The sequence below is a fragment of the Penicillium oxalicum genome, chromosome II, assembly GCF_001723175.1.
Source record: "Penicillium oxalicum strain HP7-1 chromosome II, whole genome shotgun sequence".
NCBI classification, from domain to species: domain Eukaryota; kingdom Fungi; phylum Ascomycota; class Eurotiomycetes; order Eurotiales; family Aspergillaceae; genus Penicillium; species Penicillium oxalicum.
Window position 1 is genome coordinate 1,833,609 of NC_064651.1, and position 15,879 is coordinate 1,849,487.

Below are 15,879 nucleotides of genomic sequence, written 5' to 3' on the forward strand. Positions count from 1 at the left end.
GAACTGCCAACGAGATAACTCCAACGCGGAACTTTGATACCGAAAAAAGAAATGGGTTGGCGATCTCAAACAACTCTTCGCTGGTGACAGATGCACAATTGACCAGAAAAGAAATCACCTGTGGTGATCAGAGATCTACTCTACTAAAGTCAGTATACTTGTCGATCATTTGTTGACTGAATGGAATGTTCTTTGATGAGGCAGGATTGTATCTCCGACTCGGCCATCATTATCAGAGATGGGCCGCAGCTGCCCGGTACCAAATGGATTTCTTTCCTGATAAACCATGTAGAGGCTTGCGTAATACTGTAATGTAGTACTCTCTTTTCTTGTTCAGTTCGAGCAAAGCCTCATGATTCTGCCGTATATCTATCCAATCAAGTCTCCTGACGCGAGGGCTCAAAGCTCACTCCCTTCACTCTGTCGTACAGTTTTCACTCTGTGTGATCGAATCAAATATGGCATCGTCGAGCTTACGGGGGGTTGTCTGCAAGAATAACTCATCGTTCTTCATTTAGTGTTATTTCCATTTGCATCGTCATATTTCATTCATGGCCTGTTCAGAGAAGAGAAGCGGGTTCCACTTGGAAATTGTTTTCGAGATTCATTCGAAGCGGCCTCAAACGACGCTCATTCCAAGTATGTATCTATTTAATCTGTCCTCTATGAGCTGTCTATATAGATGAGAAATAGAAGAAGAAGGTCGAAATATCTACAGCGAATCCCTTCTCAACATGGCTATTTTTGAGGTCAATGAATATCAATCAGAAGCTGGGAATAGAAGCTCGTCGAGAGGGTAATATTCTTCCAAATCAAGGCGAAATACACTCTACACATAAATCCCGTAAAGATAGCAGTGTCTCGGCTGAACACACACACAACGATCAAGGGTCAACGCCATCACCTTCGTCAGACGGCTACTGCAACTCTCGTAGTCGATCAATCGAGAGCAAATCGATAACGATAAGGATAACCCGCACCGACGGGAACGACACACCGCCCGGCAAAAAAAAGGATATCGCGATAAGCAGCTTTGGCGACATGGAAGCTTTCCATGAACAACGCAAGAACTACACCAAAGCAACGAAGCACCTTTCTTTTTGTTTTCAAATTGAATAAGACCTGATCATGGGTAAAGGAACTTTGGAGCGTAAGCTTCAATTCGAAAAGAAGAATCAAAATATCACCAAATTGCCCAAATGTATGTCACGAAACCCTTTCCCCCTCTCTCCCTCTCCCCAAATCGCGCATGGCCTATTTCTCAAAAGGCCTCCCTCGGATTGGAAAAAGAAGATTGAAAGATTGACGATAAACCCCCACAAAATAATTACAGATGCCAAGGTTGAAAAAAGACCAATCCCCCATGCGGCCGTGGCCTCTCCGTACGCCGGCGCCTCAGTGCCCAAAATCGTCTACGTCTCCAGCAAGACACCGTTTATGAGCGCCGTGAAGCGTGTTCAGAAATTACTGCGCCAAGCGGAAAAGCGCGCCACGGCCAATGTGAGTCTCGGCGACGGGCGCAAGTCGGAGCAGCAGAAACTTGCCGAGTTGGCAAAAGTTGCCGAAAAGCGGGAGGAGGTCTTTGTCAAGGCTACAGGTCGTGCGATTGAGAAGGCGCTCAATGTAGGGAAGTGGTTTGAAGAGAAAGATGCTGAATATGCGGTTCGGACGAAGACGGGGAGTGTCTTGGTGGTTGATGATATTGTGGAAGATGAGGAGATGAAGGGGAGGGAGATTCAAAAGGGTCGGCGGGAGAGGGAGTTGCAGGATGCGCAAGAGTCGGAGGTGTCGGGTCAGATTGCTGATCCAGCGGAGTCGAAGCCTTCGGTACAGTCCGTCAAGAAGCAAAAGGGTAAACGGACGGCTTCGGCTGTCTCTGAAGATGAGGATCTTCCCGAGAGTCGGACCCGGTGGATCAAAATGGTCGAGGTGGCCGTCAGTCTCAAGTGAAAACTGTTTCCAACCGTGGAAAGCAATTAGCCAACATCTTCATGAAAGGACGGTGGAACTGTCATGTTCGTGGAGAAGCTTCCCACGTCATCCCGGAATTGACGCTTCGTCCATTTGTGCGCGCCAAACCTCGAACCGGCCATTGCACCATTGTCATCGACTACCTGGTCATCCGAACTGCCCGATTCGACGAAACCAGAACACCCAAGGAGAGAAAAGGGCCGACGAGCGCGCTGTGTGCACGCTCTCGCACCCTGATTCCCAGTGTCTCCAATCAAAGCGAGACAAAGAGGTTCCAGAGCACTGCGCTGCTCTTGATTGCCTCGGCATGCATTTGCACCTCTCTGCGCCTACAGATCCTCTCACGCATCAAAGCTAAAGCCTTGAGATCGGTGAGCCTCGCTATGCCGTTCTGAACAGTGCATGCATGGGATCACAAACCTTCAATTCATCCAGTTTGAAGCTGAAGCTACCAGTATCGGTTTGACCTGAATACAACGAATAACTATACATTTCAACTTGACTTCCCGTAAACAAAACATCAATATTCGATCCAGGATATATGCAAAGTAGCAGCAAGCTACCAAAATACCGAAATGTAAAAATGTAATACACAGATGAACATCATATACAAAGGCTCGTACGAGGTAGGCCCATGCCAGAACCCCCAATTCAACTCCATCTGATTATATCGTCACACACACATCCCACCTACTTGGTAGACTGCCGACGAGGCGGTACACAGGCCCAGCTGCAGACCATCCTTGTAAACGGCAGAGGTCTCAGCTGCTCCCCGACAACCCGAGGCCTCTTCATACCATTTTCATGAGGTGTACAGTCCCACCACTCTGTCCAGGCTGCTCGAGGCAGGACAAACTCCCGCTGACAGACTGAACAATGCCGGATCCCTTCTTGTCGAGCTCTGCGGGCCAGCGCAACAAGAGGAACAACTAGAGCGGGGAATCCTTCGTTCAAGTCGGCGTCTGTGAGCTGTTCGATGCCTGGGAGTCGGGAGATGGCGCGGAGAGAGAGCTCGCGCAGAGAAGGGGCTGAGGGCGCGCACGGACTGGTGGTGAGGGAACTAGGAAAGAATGGATCATGGTTGAGGGGTCGCCCTTCCATGTCCAAGTACTTTACTGGTCCGGACGCGATATGAAGAGGGATCCATTCATCTTCTGCCCGTTTGCCTTGGTATTCGTGGAAAATGGGAGTGTGCTGGGATGGTGGTACAACTTTTTCATCATCTTCTTCTTCTTCTTCGTCCTCTATATGGCCTTGTGGATCTTCGGCTTCTTCACCAAAGGGGGATTGCCACTCAACCGGCCCCGTCTCATCAATGGACGGGAACGAATTGGGACGCGCGGTCAGATGCTTGAGCTCTCCTTGCTGCATCAACCAAAGCAGATCCCAGGGAAGCTCATCCAGTTGGTTCATAGAAATGTTCAAGACTTGCAATGCAGTCAATCTCCGAATCGCTTCGGGAATGCGCGAGAGTTTGTTGTTTCGCAAGCTCAAGACTTTGAGATCTTTCAAGTCGAAGAGGTCACTTGCGTCAAGGGTCGTCAGAGAGTTGTTCGAGAGGTAGATTCTTAAGAAGGGCTGGAGGGAGAAATAGGCGTTTTCAGATATAGGCGCCTCCTGTAAGGAAGGCAACTTGGTCAAATGTTGAAGGGGTCGAAGCAAGCCGGGGGGAATGCTGCGCAAATCGATGCCACTGTAAAAATATATCCACGAGGATTAGTTTCCTGCAAACGGTCACTCGTTTTTTTTTCTATTCCTACCTCCAGTCATGCTGGAGGAGGGGGGGGAGACGGGGCAGCTCACCCAAGATCGACGCTGTCGTCGCCTCTTTCAAGGCAGGTATCAATCACGGCTTTCGCATACTTGTGTTCCTCCGACTCGGCCGGTCCCTGAATAGCCGTTGGGCGAGACTGCACAGATGCAGGAGCCGGCTCAAACGCCCGGGCCAAAAACGGTGCATTGGGGACCTTGCTCGGCGCTCGAGGATCCAGCACCGTCTTCAACAAATCCTCTCCCCAAGTCGACGCATCCTCCGACGGCAGGCACGACTCGGCAAACGAGTCATCACTTCCCATCCAGACGCCACTGTCGACATTCCGCTTCTCCTTGAAATCGGCTCTCTTTCGCTTGGGATCGATAACCTGCTCTCCCCACCAGGTTCCCCGATATCTGCGTTTGCGCCCGGCACCCTCGATCGGGGCGTGGTAATTCTCCACTCCCGACGCGGGAATGTCGTCGCTGGAGAAGAGCGCCGGGTCACTCGATGGCTGGCTGGATCGGTCGTCGAAGCGCGACAGTCGACGCGACTTGTGGAAGGAGGATGCGACCGAGCCCGGGAGCACGAAGCGGGATGGCGAACGGTGTCGAACCCGCCGTGGGGGAGGGAGAGGGATCTCGTTGTCCATTTCACAAAAGGTCCACACCGGTCGCGAGGATCAAAGACGTTCTCGAGAATTCTTTTCTCTTTTCTTCTTGTTTGAAATGTCCCCTCGTCTCCCTCCAAAGTCACATCCACGTGGATGCGGTGGATGGAGGATTCGCCTTCACACCCAAAAGTCGCGACGCGTTGTGGGGCCCGGCTGCGGGGGAACTCTAGCGTGACTGTGTGCCCGTGTGGTAGCAAAGTCAACGTTCGATTCTCACAAGCAGTGCATGATGGTGATTCTGGGTCTGATTTTGCTCTGAAGGTGCTTGTCACGATAGACTTAATGTCGAATGGTTTCCCCTCCCTCAACCATAAGAGGCAGTATGAAGCTGGAGTAGATGGAGGGTACAGAGTGGCGACTCCCGATCTCAAGAGAGTTGAAGATAAGGTCAAACGGAGCAACCTTAAGACATTGCCCAATGTGGCGGACGCGTGGGTGCACGGCCAATTTCAGGGTTGGAACACGGACGGCTCTTGATCGAGTGGAATGTTCCATCGTCATCGTCTCCGCAGGCTGAAGGGTCGCATCATTGCGGACCATCGGGGAAGGTGGTGTATGATTGGATGGAATGTTCTCGACCTCAACTCGTCAAAATGACCAGAACAAATGAAGCGACTCCGATATACCAGGGCTCAGCAAATCATGGGAGCGACCCGGTCTCATCAACCAAATGCATACAAGACACTAATTAATTATGGATGAGAGAAGCTCAAGCCTATCTGCATAGGATATAAGGACAGGAGAAGTGAAATAGAAAAGGAGGGGGAACATTCAAGAAGAGAAAGGTAGTGGGTCAACATCAACTCGTGGGCACAGAATTCATCAAAGGGGGGGGGGTATTCGAAAATGAAGAGGATGAAACACATCGAGAAGAAAAGAGAGAAAGAAAAGGGCCGTCATCATCGTCGACGATTGGTTCTCCAGCGGACCATGAGATTTCATCAAAGTCAGACTCCAAGACAAGATAATAAGAAGAGAAGGGGGAAAATTAGAGTCAAGAATAAAAAGGGTTTAACACTCCGGCTCGACTGGAGATCAACGGCAGCAAGGGCAAGGAGCCTCATCAAAGGCCCTCCTCGGAAGCCGCAGTGTATGCATCGATCAGCGCCAGCGCCTCGTGAGGCAACAGTCATGAATGCATACGCGGTCCGGGTTTCCCTGGGGGCAAAAGAAATAGCCTTTTCGCCCGCTGATGGACTCAATTACAGGGCAGCACCCACCATCAGCGCAACAGATCCTGCGATCAATGCCGCAGGAAGACCGGCGCTTAGCGCAGCACCACCGTTGTGGGTGGGAGTCGCCGAAGCAGACGCTGAAACCGGTGTCGAGGTGCCAGTGGCCGACGCCAGCGGAGTCGACGAGACCAGAGGAGTTGAGACGGTCATCATGGTCGCGCTGGAGCTCGGAGTAGGAGTGACCGCATTCACACGGACCAAGGTCTTGGTGATGGTCGTAGTCGCCTGAGAGGTGACGGTGTCCTCCGCCATGACCGGGGCGACGGCGAGGCAGAGAAGAGAGACAATGCCGCTGAACTTCATCTTGTTGATTGAATGGCTGAAACAGCAGGGATCAGGATCACACGATTTGCAGATACGGAGAGGCAAAGCGCAAGAAAGATTTCGAGCGACTAGCACGGCCTGATAAGGTCGAGGACAGGTTGAGAGTCCGTGCGAGAAGAAAGCGCCGCGTAGTCAGACAGTGAAACACGGCGATACAATCGGCGTCAGAGAAAGATAGAGGGAAAGCTAGATGTTTGAGCAAAGGAGTGAAACTCAAAAAGAACCAGAGCTGGCAGGGTCGAAAGACTGTAGAGGCGTCAAGGAGTGTGGGCTCGTGTACGAGTGAAGGACGGATGTATAAAGGAGTGACTTGGTAGAGATCCAGGAAGGGAAACCTTCAATTGAGAGGATGAATGAACGACTGGGGTAAATAAAGGAGTGACTGCGGCGAGCAAGAGTTTTTTTTCTCGTTCAAATGTGCCTTACTGGGAAGAAAGAAGAAAAGGAAGAAAGAGGGACATGATGGGGGGGGGCGGATGGCCCCCAAGTATTATGTAGAGCCAATCTCCTCCGGCGACGGGATGGGCCCGGGCACAATAAACACGGTTGTCAGTGTCGACCAGAGAGTGATCATCGAAATATTGGGAATAGTGTTATCAAGAAACTATGACAAGCCTGAGAGTCTCGCCCGTACCCGAGACCAATGCACCCACGAGCCACGGGCCCTTCTATCAAGGACGATTGGTGATTATTCTCCCTAGATTGCATCGCAATGAAAGCAGCTGCGCGCTGAGAGTCATGTCTTTTTTCTTGCCATAGGGTCAATCCCTATTTCATGGTGTCGTGCTGGACCCTGTCCCAGAGACATCGGCTCCACCTTTTCATGCACGCGAAATTGATTGTACCAACCTGGGGAACGGGGCTATCCAGTCAGGGATGGCAAAGGGCCATGCCCGATCGCGATCCCCCCCCGTTCGTATTCACATTTTTGGGGTTTGAATTAATTTCAAAGGTCATCGGCACCGCAAAGCAGAGAGGCCCAAACCACAACGTCCCTGCAGTGCACGCACCAATGCAGTGATGGCGGCGCTAGTCTCCAAAGGGGTCCCAAGGACGGGCTGTGACTGGCCAGCTGACGCAGCGGTTCCTGAACTAACGAAATTAGGGCCGGGCCAAAGTCGAACGGTGGAGTCTCGAGTGAACAATCAGGAAAGGGAGGATGCTCAGAATGGTGACTCGCGCTCGTCTCGTCTGCGGGATACTCCCACAATCCACGACGGCGACTCGACTAGCGCTGATGGGTTGGGTGGTCCATGGTCGCGTAGCCACACAATACCATGGCCGCCGACTTGACTCTTGTCCTGATCGAGTCAAGCGACTGATGCCAAGGAGGAGCGGACTCCCTCGGAGTCCTCCTTTGCCAGGTTCTCATGTGCGTCGTACCGTAGGGCGCTCCCCTTTGGGGCTTCACCTGCTGAGTATACAGATATGCGAGGGGAGAAAATGAAACAACCGGCCCCTTTGGTCTCCCTTTTTCTAGTAGCCGGTGTCACCTCTGCAAAGTTGGCCTGCGCTGTGTTGCTGTTGAACTTTCAGAACGACCAAACCCATGCGTCTTTTGTAGAACACACCCAGAGAGCCTCTTCACGGTTCTGAGTTCTGACTGAGTGCGCATTGGAAAAGTGGAAACTCCGGTACTCTCGTAGTGGAGAAATCAAGGCTTTTTTTCACCGGTGGCGGAGGTCACGTTTGTGGGGGGTGACGCCTCGTCTGAAGCAGCGCCCGAGAGGAAGAAGACGTTCAGGGGCCATTCTGGTCAAGCGTCAAGACTGCCACGGAGCAGCATCCGGAAGATGATCGGATTGACCACCCGACCTGGTGGGGGAGAGCGCTTTGATCCAGAGTCCAGACGGCTGAACGAGTCCGTCACTCGGTGGGAGCCCCCACTGGGAAATCCCCCCGTTTCCCCAACACAACAGCCGGCAGTCACTCCAAAGCTGATCGCGTTGCTGACGTGCTTTCTCTCTGCAAATGAATCTGAATCTTTGTCATGTGCATCATGTTCCCCAGTATGGTCGAAAGTCGGTATGATCCAGCGTCTCGACGGCCCCCCAAATTTGACCGCTTGCCATCCCATGATGCCTCCCGTCGGTCTTGGCATTTTACTCGAGAGTCAATCAATCCTAGCACTACCCCTAGCGTCTGCGATGCAGGTACAGTACGAGCCACTTGGGTCTTCCCAGGGCTAGCTGGATGCATCGGAGAGTCGCGCCGAGGGAAAGACCCGCGGTTCAACGGACGGGAATTCCACGACGCGCGGGTGCAGGTGACCCCCCGAGGATGTTTCAGTAACCGTCCAGCCAGATGTTTGTTTTGTGGATGTCCGCAGACCAACCTGGATCCAATCCACTCTGATCTCCTTTCTGCTTTTCTGTAAAGGCGAAATAGGGTTGAATATGATGGGTCCTCAATATTCTTAATCAGTCAGGCCTGTATTCCCTCCCTTCTCCAGAATTACCTCATTGTCTTCTATGAGAATGACACGTGCCTTTGCTCAGCATCCAGTACCTCACTAGAAAAAAAAAAATGGGACTAAAGGCTGGCCGCCTATCTATTCCGTGGCCTATTGGCGGACTTTCACCTCACGTAGTATAGCAGCGTGCCAGGGGCGTATGCACTTCACTAGACCAAAAGCTAGGTACCCTTCATTCCAAGAAGGCCATACAAGCACAGTAGCGTATTTGGGCATGTTTGTTCAAACTGTCCATTCGAACCTTCCGACTGCCATCACACAGCCTATTTAATAGCCGGGAATTAGGTGGTCTCAATATTTGTTTGCGGCATGGATGGAATAGAACTATCTTTAATTCTTGGAGCGCATAAAGTATGGATATTGTAGCGTATTAGTGCATGTACCTAACGTTCCCTCGGGTGAAAGATCTTCTCGACACCTGCCAGTTGCCGGCCCGAGTACTTCAAAGATGATGCACCTCTGCCGCAGCTTATACTACTACGTGTATTCAACTGCCAGTGTTCCTGCCGTGGTCGTGACATCACCCACATGGATCCATGACTCAGTTGTCAATCAATTTTCCCCAGATTTGTGTCAGCAAATTAGGTATTTGAATGTTGTATCGCTCTGATCGTACAACGACAAAAGCCCACTGTGGATCTACTGGAGTCAATACTCTCGCTAGGACCATCTGAAGGCGGTCTAGAAGAACAACCGAACGGACCAGATCAATTTATATATTTACCGGCACAACAACTCATAGGGACCTAGCTAGGTGGGTATACCCACGGAAATCAATATTCCCAAACACATGGGTGGGGGCTAAATGGGTTGAATGATAAATTTACAATATGACATGCGTGGGTTCAAAAGAGATGCAAAATACTACCTGCAGCAACCTTAACCTGGTTAAGCTTGACCCGCGTTCAGACGGCGGGCATCAATATTAAGGCATGTTTCATCCCGGCTGAGATAGTGCCTAGAAAGCACTGGAATTATTCATAAATATCATTGATAAACACTACGATAAGAATTCCAAGGTTATAGAGCAAGCCGTCCATCAGAAACGTTCCCGGGTGGAAGATCATGCAGGACAATCAACCTAAGGTCCTCGAATCTGTCCTGCCTTAACTAGACCTGCTGCTCGCACCATCAATGGCCGACCACGTGCGACCCGGGGTGGCTCGCTTGCGCGCTTGACCCACAGCCTCAAACTCTGAGATGAACTGAGAGTCCAATATTGGCCTTGAAATCTTCCATTGACATTTACGAGCGAAGTTTATTTCACTGCTGACGCTCATGGTAAGCTTCTCGAGCTTGCTGGACGGAGGCGATTGTACGGCACATCTGTGATGTACAGAGAAAGCTGGAAGAATAGGGCCATACAGGGGGACGGATGGGAATATGTCATCCGGCCTCAAAAAAAAAATGGCCGTGGGCTGGACACCAATAAAACCTTCCCTTTGACGGCAAACTGTCGACTTCTCACGAGAGGCGGGATCGTACTCGAGTGTGCAAGGTTCATCACAGGAAAGTGGTCAGAAGAGGCAGGCTTCCGAGCTAATTCTTGCCGGTAGATATGTTAAGGCTGGAAGCATCGAGGACACAAGTCCTCGATAAACTCCACAGAAACGCTTTAAACACTGATGACTATCGTACAAACATCGTCCCCTTGAATCTGGTCGTGTCACATTTCCCTCTAGACAAGCTGAGAGGGTAAAGCATATGCACCGGTTTTATTGGCGCATCTGGCGCACAGGGGTTTGGCGTGGAAGCATGATAGGGGGTCCCTGAGCGCGCAGCCAAGCATTGTTGTAGGGTCCCTCGGTGCGGATAACACTGCCAATGGACATGAACAGACTAGAAGATGGAGGACAACACTTGATTAGCGGATGGTGTTGCCTCCTATCGGAGTTTCAAATCTATATTCAACGTACCCGAAAGTGGCTCCCGAGCCGAGCATGTACTTGCCCAGTGTGCGCATAACACCGTTAGGGCCTGCGCCGTATTGGAAAATGGTCACCGTGCCTGAAACCCTACCGTCAGCCTGAGATTCACTTGAATAGGTCACATTATATTGCCATGAAACACACCAATAATGAAGCCCATGATTCCACCAACAGCTGCATTGCAGATGTCGTGTTAGCGTATGCTTCCCTTCACGTGCAAAGTTCCACTCGGATCGTCCTTTATCACGTACTTGAGCCCATCATGGCACCCATTTTCACTAAAAATACGTTAGCAAGCTGAATCACCTTGAACCTGAAGTTGCAAAATTCGAGCCATTGCCCTCAGCGCGAATAACATACTCTTGTCAAACGTCGAGGGACCAACTGGTCCACCTGCGGGGGGTGCTGCGACGACTGGCATGATGGAAGATGAAAGCTATGAGACACACATAGTCAGTCCCACTTCAATCTAAAGAAAGAGGCCACCTCAGGCCGGAACCTACCGCAATGCCTTTAAATCTGCCGTGAAAAACTACGAGAGGTATTCATTTAGAAGACATGTCATGGCTCCTCTCCGCGCTATAGCATGACTTCACCGCCTAGTCACGTGATCATAACGCCAGCTTGGCACGTGCACCAAGAGCACGTGATATTACTCGATGGAGGCGTCAAGGGAGCAAGGACCAGGCCGTCTCTCCAAAATCCCAAACAGATGCGAGTGTTTGCATGGCTGGCCGCCCTAAACCTCCATCTTGACTCTTCCTCCATCGCTGACAGGGTGCCATAAGCCTGTAGCAAGGTAATAGCTCATTGTCACTTGTCCTGAGCAGCCCCGGACGTCGTGGACCGCGGTCGCTACGCACATTTCGGCAAGACCTCACACGCCTCCTTGGTCGGCGGTGCTGGCTTCTCCGCCCCATTTAAGTTTCGAGCCCTCGGACAAGCATAGATTCGGGTACGCGAGCCTGAATTGTCACATCACAAGACATACTCACCATTCCAATGGAGAGGTTCTCTGATCATGATGAAATGCAATGTTGTTGGCCTATAATACTAACGCGACGGTTTCAGCCAGTTGGCTTAGTATTGACGCGAGCAGGCCTGTGGCCTGCGCTGCGGCTAATCGCATTTCTTACGCAAAGACTACATTTTCGCAAACATACGGCGCTAAGTTCGGCGCTCTCGCTTCATCTGACAATTACTCTGCTGAGGCTTGCCCAATTGTAATCATCGTTCATCCTGCCTATTGATTCCATTGTTATCAGACTTGGCAACCTTCTCCATGACTGCAGTGGCATCCCCACCTAGTGTGCAATCGGGGTCACGTCTGGGATGGTACAGTGCTGGCAACGGAGGACAAGGATCCCTTTCTTCGGTGAATGCGGAAGACGTGTCACGGATCTTCATGCCTCGAAAACAACTCCAGCGTTCTAATTCTTCGTCCTCGGTGGGCTCAAATTCTTCCACCTCCACGGTCACCACGACCAACAGCTCCCAAGATACAAATGCCGGGCAGGGCTCCGGCTCTGAACAAAATACGTGGTCATCAAAGAAGAAGCCTGTGCGAAATCCCTGGCCTAGTTCAAAGGCGGAGCCTGTTGCGGGCGTGACGACCACGCGTTCCCAGGTTGTCCCTGCTTTCTCATCCGGTCCTACAGGCGCATCGACGATGACAGCCATGCACCAGGCTTCAAATGGTGTCTCCTCACACCATTTGCTCCAGAATGCCCAGCAGAATGGTGGTCGACAAATGAACGGACAGTCTGCTGATCCGCCTGCCATCCTCGCACTCACCCCCCTGAATAACACGTTTGAAAAGAAACAGATCAATGTACCTTTTTTCCCTGAGGTACTGAGGATTGGTCGCCAGACTAACGCTAAGACTGTGCCCACCCCTGTGAATGGGTTCTTTGACTCCAAGGTGCTTTCTCGTCAGCACGCTGAAATTTGGGCCGATAAGTCTGGCAAGATCTGGATTCGTGACGTGAAGTCATCAAATGGTACATTCGTCAACGGTCATCGGTTGTCGCTCGAAAATCGCGAATCTGAGCCCCACGAGCTGCGAGAGCATGACACATTGGAACTCGGAATCGACATCGTCAGTGAAGACCAGAACACCATTGTTCATCATAAGGTTTCTGCCAAAGTTGAGCATGCTGGTCTCTATGGTACAGCACCCAACATCCTCGACCTCAATTTTGGCGACCTCGATCCCGCTTCCGGGGGTGGTTTACTGCCATCACCTCTCAGCCAGCCTCTGTCACACCTACGAGGACGCTCTGGTAGCAACATAAGCAACCGCAGTGTGCAAAGTAATGCCAGCAATCACTTGAATGCTATGCATCAGCAACGCCAGATGAATTACTGGAACTCTCCAATTTCCGTGGAGCAAGTGGTTAAGAGATTGACAGTAAGTCTTAACAGTTGACCATTTTACAATCGAGAATGGCCTGGCTCATATAAGTGCTGTACAGAGCGAATTGAAGCAAGCCAAGCAGCAGTCTTCAGAACTGCGACAAACGGACGAATTCTTAACAGCGATCATGAAGCCTGGCTATGCCGAGAAGGAAAAACTTAGCAAACCTTCACCTCTTGAAAGCAACGGCCCGCGTCAGCTCAATGGGCGTCCCAAAATGCCCCGCGTCGATTCCTTCTCCAGATTCTCAGAGCCACCGGCTCCTCCACCACAACAACCCCTGCCCGAGAAACCAGACGCACTCCCTCGTGGTGGTCCTGATACTTTCTCGCCTTTGAAGCGCAGTGATACTGAGAAGCCAAAAGCCGGGTCTCTCAACTCCCCCGTAGCGCGAGACTCTAGCCAAATCTTGGCTCTTCTGGAAAGTCTTTCGATGACTAAACGAGAAATTGAAACGCAAGGCAGTCGCATCAAAGAACTTGAGGATCTTCTTCGTCAAGAGAAGGCTGCACGCGAGACTGCAGAGGAGAAAGTTAAGATGCTGGAAATGGACACTTCATCGGACAAAGTTCCCTCCACGGAAGATCAAGCTGTACACGAGAACTTGACTCATCCCGATCTCAATTCCTCAACTGGCGAGGAAAATGCCACCTCCGCGTCCTCGGCCGAGGATCAAGGTTCCGTTCCATCCTCTGAAAAGACCGGTGCTGTAGACTCACAAGAGCCGGAAACATCCACCGAATCACAACTTCAAGAGCGTCTGGAATCTATGATGAAGCAAATGGAGGAGATGAGTAAGCAGATGGCTTCACTCAAGGATCGCGCAGAAGCTTCCGACCAGGAAAATACCACTCTGCGCAAGTCTCTCGCAGAGATGATCGAAACCATCCGCCAGGAACGCAAAGAGAGAGAATTGGCCGCAGTTGCTCAAATCAAAGCTCAACCCCACGCCAGTGACTCGGAGAACACCACGTGCCCCGATACCGTGAGCGTCCGCGAAGATGCATGCGATCATGGCTCCAATTATTTGCCAACCGACTCAGGTGACTCAACCTCCAAAGAGTCTGATTTCTCGCAACCAAGCACCGTGGTTGCTCTTGACAAACGACGCCCATACTTGGAAGCGACAAGCCCATACGCATCCATGCTAGGGGTAGTCCTTCTTGGAGTCGGGTTGATGGCGTATCTCAATGGCTGGCAAAAAGTAGACAAATAGCTGCATTCCGAACTTGCGTGGCCTCAGTGTTTCCAAGTTATCCTCACCCATGATGCCAGGCCCCCTTTCCAATACTCGCTTTCTACGCTCGGCCTTCCCGAAGCAACGTCTTGAGTTGCTATGATTTTCTTCGATCACCTCACAAAGACTTTCTTCCCCTTCCACCGGGCCCATGACCCTCAACACCTGGCCTTCAGCGCTGGCGCAAGATCTCGAATACTCACACTTGCGCCGCATGTCTTATCAACCTTTTCTTCTCTCTTTCATTGGGGTGTCATCATGAGTTCACACCAGTCATGATTTTGGTGCTGAATGCCTGACAGGCCTTTTTTCAGTTTTCTCTTTTTTATTTTATTCGACCCACTTACCCGACACCTCTTGCCGTCTGCTTCATCTTACTCATCAGCCGAACATACACAATCTCTTGTCTCATTCTCTTTTTACTTTTTCCTTCCTGGTCTGTGTGCGCCCGACATCGCAGTCTATTTTCTTCCTTGTACATGGTGAACCCCAGCAGGGTCATGACCATGGCCGGAAGTCCTTCGTTCATCGCCTTCCGGCCTAGGGCTCTCTCCGTTTGCAAAGTTCTCAATCGTCCTGCCATACCAGCGCTGTCTTTGTGGCTGTACTCGTGCAAAGTTTCTTCCTTAGTTTTCTGCCTCTTTACGGTTTAATGATCCATTTGATCGAGCGCATGCCGATCGTCTTTTCAACCCAGCATTGTTTCCCAAATAAAATGTACTCGTCGCAAAACCCACCATCCCAAGTGGTTCACCCGCAAGCGTAACTGCTTGCCCGACATGGTCCGACCATCTCCCCTTATCCAGTCCCATCCGCCAATGCGATCGATCGCTTGCGCCTCAAGACAAATGAGTGAAGGATCCCCTGGCCAAGGCCGAAGTAATCTGTAATCTTTGGAACTCTCCGTCTGTGTTATGCCAAATGTGAGCTTTCCGACTTACAGCAGGATCTGTCCCATCCTTGAGAGGCGGGCCATCCACGATGCACCTTCAAGTGTGTTTGCCGGATCCAACACTAAGCGTCGGTTGCATCCAAGTCCTGGGGAAGTGGGGTTGACTATCCAGAAGTGGTGCACGCGGCCGAAGGTGCCGACGACCTGGTGGGTCCGGTGGCTGATGACCGGTCTCTACACTAACTAGCATGTCACTACTGTTGAACCTGAACGAGGACGCCACGCAGCTTACCAAAGCTCTGTCGGCACGCGACAGCTCGTATGATGGAGGCTCTAAGTTTGCTCATCAATTTCGAGGACCTCATTGGTGTGGTCCCCGTTGACGTCCAGAGGTTGTCTCTCCTCACAATAGTCATGTGTCAGGTGAGTGGGCATGGCATGATTCAGGCAGGATGACCTCCTAGTAGATCAGCAGATTCGGGGAAATCCAATAGATGAGTAGGAAGAGATAGCTTAGTAGTACGTCCACACTCGCCTACAATGTTCGAGGTCCGATCGGAATACAACGGTCGGCAAAAGCAATAAAAGGGGTACTTTGGTACTTCGATCACGATTCACGGCACGCTCTACGGGTCACCTGATCCAAGTGTGTTCAGGGACGGAAGCGACCATGCGTTTATTTTTGTAACGACCCAAAGTAGGAAGTTCTTTTGATATGCTGCGGAAGAATGATTGTCATTACTCTTCGACGTCTCTGCACGCACTTGAAGTATGAGCCACTTAGGGGGGGAGGGGGGTTGAATTGAGGAGATTTGATGACGAAAAGTGGAGTAACACCGCCGCGTCCACGCCTCTCCTGTAGAGGAGACGTTTCCACGATGAAACGATAGTATCAGTCTATCAGAGCACGTGGTGGATATGCTACTGATACCCCGCTAAAGCGAGCTCACTTTTGAGACCGTTTATGGGCTCTTATC

General features: G+C 51.2%; 6 protein-coding genes across 6 annotated transcripts; 2 read left to right on the plus strand and 4 right to left on the minus strand.

The window, feature by feature from the left end:
• Positions 1 to 1,128: 1,128 nt before the first annotated feature.
• Positions 1,129 to 1,950, plus strand: POX_b02536 (uncharacterized protein; the record flags this gene model as incomplete). The annotated part of the gene is made up of 2 exons (XM_050111449.1): positions 1,129 to 1,201; positions 1,334 to 1,950. 2 exons carry the CDS (start codon positions 1,129 to 1,131, stop codon positions 1,948 to 1,950), a joined length of 690 nt encoding a protein of 229 aa, XP_049971795.1.
• Positions 1,951 to 2,661: 711 nt separating this feature from the next.
• POX_b02537 (uncharacterized protein) lies at positions 2,662 to 4,376 on the minus strand (the record flags this gene model as incomplete). Its single annotated transcript, XM_050111450.1, has 2 exons — positions 2,662 to 3,664; positions 3,775 to 4,376. The coding sequence occupies 2 exons, from the start codon at positions 4,374 to 4,376 to the stop codon at positions 2,662 to 2,664; spliced, it is 1,605 nt and encodes a 534-aa protein (XP_049971796.1).
• Positions 4,377 to 5,599: 1,223 nt separating this feature from the next.
• Positions 5,600 to 5,935, minus strand: POX_b02538 (uncharacterized protein; the record flags this gene model as incomplete). Its single annotated transcript, XM_050111451.1, has 1 exon — positions 5,600 to 5,935. The coding sequence occupies one exon, from the start codon at positions 5,933 to 5,935 to the stop codon at positions 5,600 to 5,602; it is 336 nt and encodes a 111-aa protein (XP_049971797.1).
• Positions 5,936 to 7,712: 1,777 nt separating this feature from the next.
• POX_b02539 (uncharacterized protein) lies at positions 7,713 to 8,033 on the minus strand (the record flags this gene model as incomplete). Its single annotated transcript, XM_050111452.1, has 1 exon — positions 7,713 to 8,033. The coding sequence occupies one exon, from the start codon at positions 8,031 to 8,033 to the stop codon at positions 7,713 to 7,715; it is 321 nt and encodes a 106-aa protein (XP_049971798.1).
• Positions 8,034 to 10,144: 2,111 nt separating this feature from the next.
• POX_b02540 (Protein mgr2) lies at positions 10,145 to 10,778 on the minus strand (the record flags this gene model as incomplete). Its single annotated transcript, XM_050111453.1, has 5 exons — positions 10,145 to 10,268; positions 10,346 to 10,436; positions 10,502 to 10,531; positions 10,609 to 10,635; positions 10,718 to 10,778. 5 exons carry the CDS (start codon positions 10,776 to 10,778, stop codon positions 10,145 to 10,147), a joined length of 333 nt encoding a protein of 110 aa, XP_049971799.1.
• Positions 10,779 to 11,639: 861 nt separating this feature from the next.
• On the plus strand, positions 11,640 to 13,989 carry POX_b02541 (uncharacterized protein; the record flags this gene model as incomplete). Its single annotated transcript, XM_050111454.1, has 2 exons — positions 11,640 to 12,767; positions 12,832 to 13,989. 2 exons carry the CDS (start codon positions 11,640 to 11,642, stop codon positions 13,987 to 13,989), a joined length of 2,286 nt encoding a protein of 761 aa, XP_049971800.1.
• Positions 13,990 to 15,879: the final 1,890 nt, after the last annotated feature.